This window comes from Mus caroli, unplaced genomic scaffold (genome assembly GCF_900094665.2).
Source record: "Mus caroli unplaced genomic scaffold, CAROLI_EIJ_v1.1 scaffold_9658_U1_1, whole genome shotgun sequence".
NCBI classification, from domain to species: domain Eukaryota; kingdom Metazoa; phylum Chordata; class Mammalia; order Rodentia; family Muridae; genus Mus; species Mus caroli.
Genome location: NW_018389827.1, coordinates 1 through 2,500, shown reverse-complemented (window position 1 = coordinate 2,500; position 2,500 = coordinate 1). Strand labels below are relative to the sequence as shown.

The 2,500-nt window shown below is 39.5% G+C and overlaps 1 protein-coding gene across 1 annotated transcript in view; it reads right to left on the bottom strand.

The window, feature by feature from the left end:
* Positions 1–2,382, bottom strand: part of LOC110288317 (desmoglein-1-alpha-like) — a gene marked incomplete at its 5' end in the record, with an annotated part of 8,190 nt that extends 5,808 nt beyond the window's left edge. Inside the window, one exon of the mRNA XM_021154699.1 lies at positions 2,053–2,382. Within this exon, the coding sequence (XP_021010358.1) occupies positions 2,053–2,382 (330 nt within the window). The remainder of the gene's footprint in view (positions 1–2,052) is intronic.
* Between the last annotated feature and the right edge of the window lie 118 nt (positions 2,383–2,500).

The following is a 2,500-nucleotide window of genomic DNA, read 5'->3' as shown; positions in this document are numbered from 1 at the left end:
GAGCTGTCTGAGTTTAAAATCACTATTTAATATGCCAAGACAACCAATTAATATTGGTTAGACCCGCAAATAATCATGAACTTGGAAACACTAGATTGCCATGAATTTTAATTTGCTTTTTAGTGTTGAAACTGTAAATCAAATCATAAATTAAAATAGGTGATTCTTTTCCCTACCATCACACAGAAAACAGCAGAGAGTAAGAAAGCTGAAGGCAGGCATCAGTTCTGATCCTTCATACCTGCATTTACTTTTCAGTTTGCACACATTCTCTTTCTCTATTTTAAGGGAAACTCTCCCTCAGTTATCAGTTATTCTTAGGAAGGTTATTATTTTCCTGCTACCGAGATTTTTTGTCTAGACAACTCTCATATAAAGAATATCACACATTAGCAATGTCTTTTCTCTCTAATCTGTTTCAGATTTTAATTTATTTACTATTGTCATATAATCTGGCTAGATAATTCTGAATGAAAAGATAAAAAATAAGAATGTGTAAACAATTGAAGGAAAAATTAAAGCAGAGAAGAGGGGAGGGCAGAGTTAAGAGAAGGAGAGCAATAACAACATCAACAACACCAACAACAAAAACCTAAAATCCCCAAGTAGCTTTGCTTTTTTGGGGAAATCTGTAAGATAGAGCAAAGCAATTAAATGTAAAGTTATTGAACCAAAGGGTCGTATACAACATTGAAAGCCTTCATTAGCCACACTGTCTGATAGTGGACATTGATATTAGGGAAACTGAAAATGAAATCTAGCTGTTCTTTCTAGCAATCGTCATCACTCTTTGGTGTTTAGTTTGCTTTAATAAAGCAAAGACCTGAGTACAAAGTGTAGAGGAGCATCTCTGCCCCACGTAGCCCACACTGGGTTCCTCAAGTTTGCTAGTACTCTTGCATCGACCTTGATTGGGTTTATTTTGATGAGAAAAATCTATTTCAAACTCATGATTTTTCTCATAGGACGTTTCCTGGTTCTTATTTCTATTTGTTATGAGCTAATATGGAGAGTTCCTGTTATTTAACACAGAACATCCATTTTTTGAAATGTATTTCTCATTCTTGAGAAAGTGCTCCACTTTAGACTGTGTTCTCAGTGTGTTCATATTTCTTTGTGGTTTATATGGATGAATGCTGAGGAAATGTTCCAAAAGGTGGGTTAATTAAAGTCAGAGAAAACCTAGTGAAGAAGTAGCTAGTCACTTGTTAAGACCAACGAGGAGGGGCTGGTGGGTGGTGAAGTGCTGTCACAGGGTTAAGATTCTGTTCCCAGCATCTGCACTGTGACTCACAAAGATACACAACTTCAGTTCAAGGAGTTCGTGGACCAGGCCCATGAGCTTATATTTAAATTCATGTAGGCAAAACCAAACCAAACCAAACCAAACCAAACCAAACCAAACCAAACCAAACCAAACCAAACCAAACCAAACCAAAACAAAACAAAACAAAACAAAAAAACCAACCAAAACTTTGAAACATAAAATAAAAATAAATATATTTAAACAGAGAAATTAATGTAGAAAATATTTTAAAGTTTTGTATGTGAGTTCTTTCAATGTACATTTTGTGGTTAATTGATTAAATATGTGAAGCTTGTTTTACTCCCAATATTTTATGAGTCTACATTTGAAAAGGAAACCGCTCAACTGCTGAGATGGTAGGTGTGTGCCACCATGCTTAGCTGCAAATGTCAACGTTCATATTAACTTAGTGACAGTGTATAGGCATCAATGTATTCTCTGCTTTCACTCCAGTTTCTGTGCTAAGTTAAGGCAAATTACACCAGGAAGACCCCTTGGACCCTATGACTATTTCTGTCCATGACTAAGGCTTCTGTAGTGGCCCCAGATGTACCATAGCCTTCACTTGTGGGACCTCTCCTCACCTAGAGGTGCTGCGAGGTAAATAAGAGCAATAGCAAAACTTGGAACAACTGGGTAGGCAATGCTTGCAGACACATACTGTTAAGCTGAACACATAGGCTGTTTGATTTCCTTTGCCATATTGTTTGAGAGACACATGTCAAAAGTAGGATTGAAACACTTACATCCTAAGACTAGGAACCCCATGATGAGCAGCCCGATGCCTGCAGGACCGAAGTGAACGTTGTCTCCATAGAGAGGGGTCTCAAGGGCTTCATCAGGATCCCCTTGGAAAGGGTTAGTGTTAGGGCGAGTGCCATCGAATCCACCGCCTCCCCATGATCCTGTGACGCGTTGTGGGTTCTCAGTGGAAGAAGTGCCTTGATAACCATTAGTCACTCGGTCACGATCATCGCCAGTGCCACTGGAACTGCCATCACCATCTGAACCTGGTACCCAGCCAGTGCCACTAAGTTCAATGACGATTGTCCCCGTGCAGGTCCTCTGAAGGGAATCTGTAACAAGGTTGACAGTGGAAGAAACTACTGCCCACACACAGTCTCACAATTAACAGATTACAAGTGTCCCCCATGCCCAGCCGCTTGTGGGGGTTCTGGAAACTCTCATCCTTGG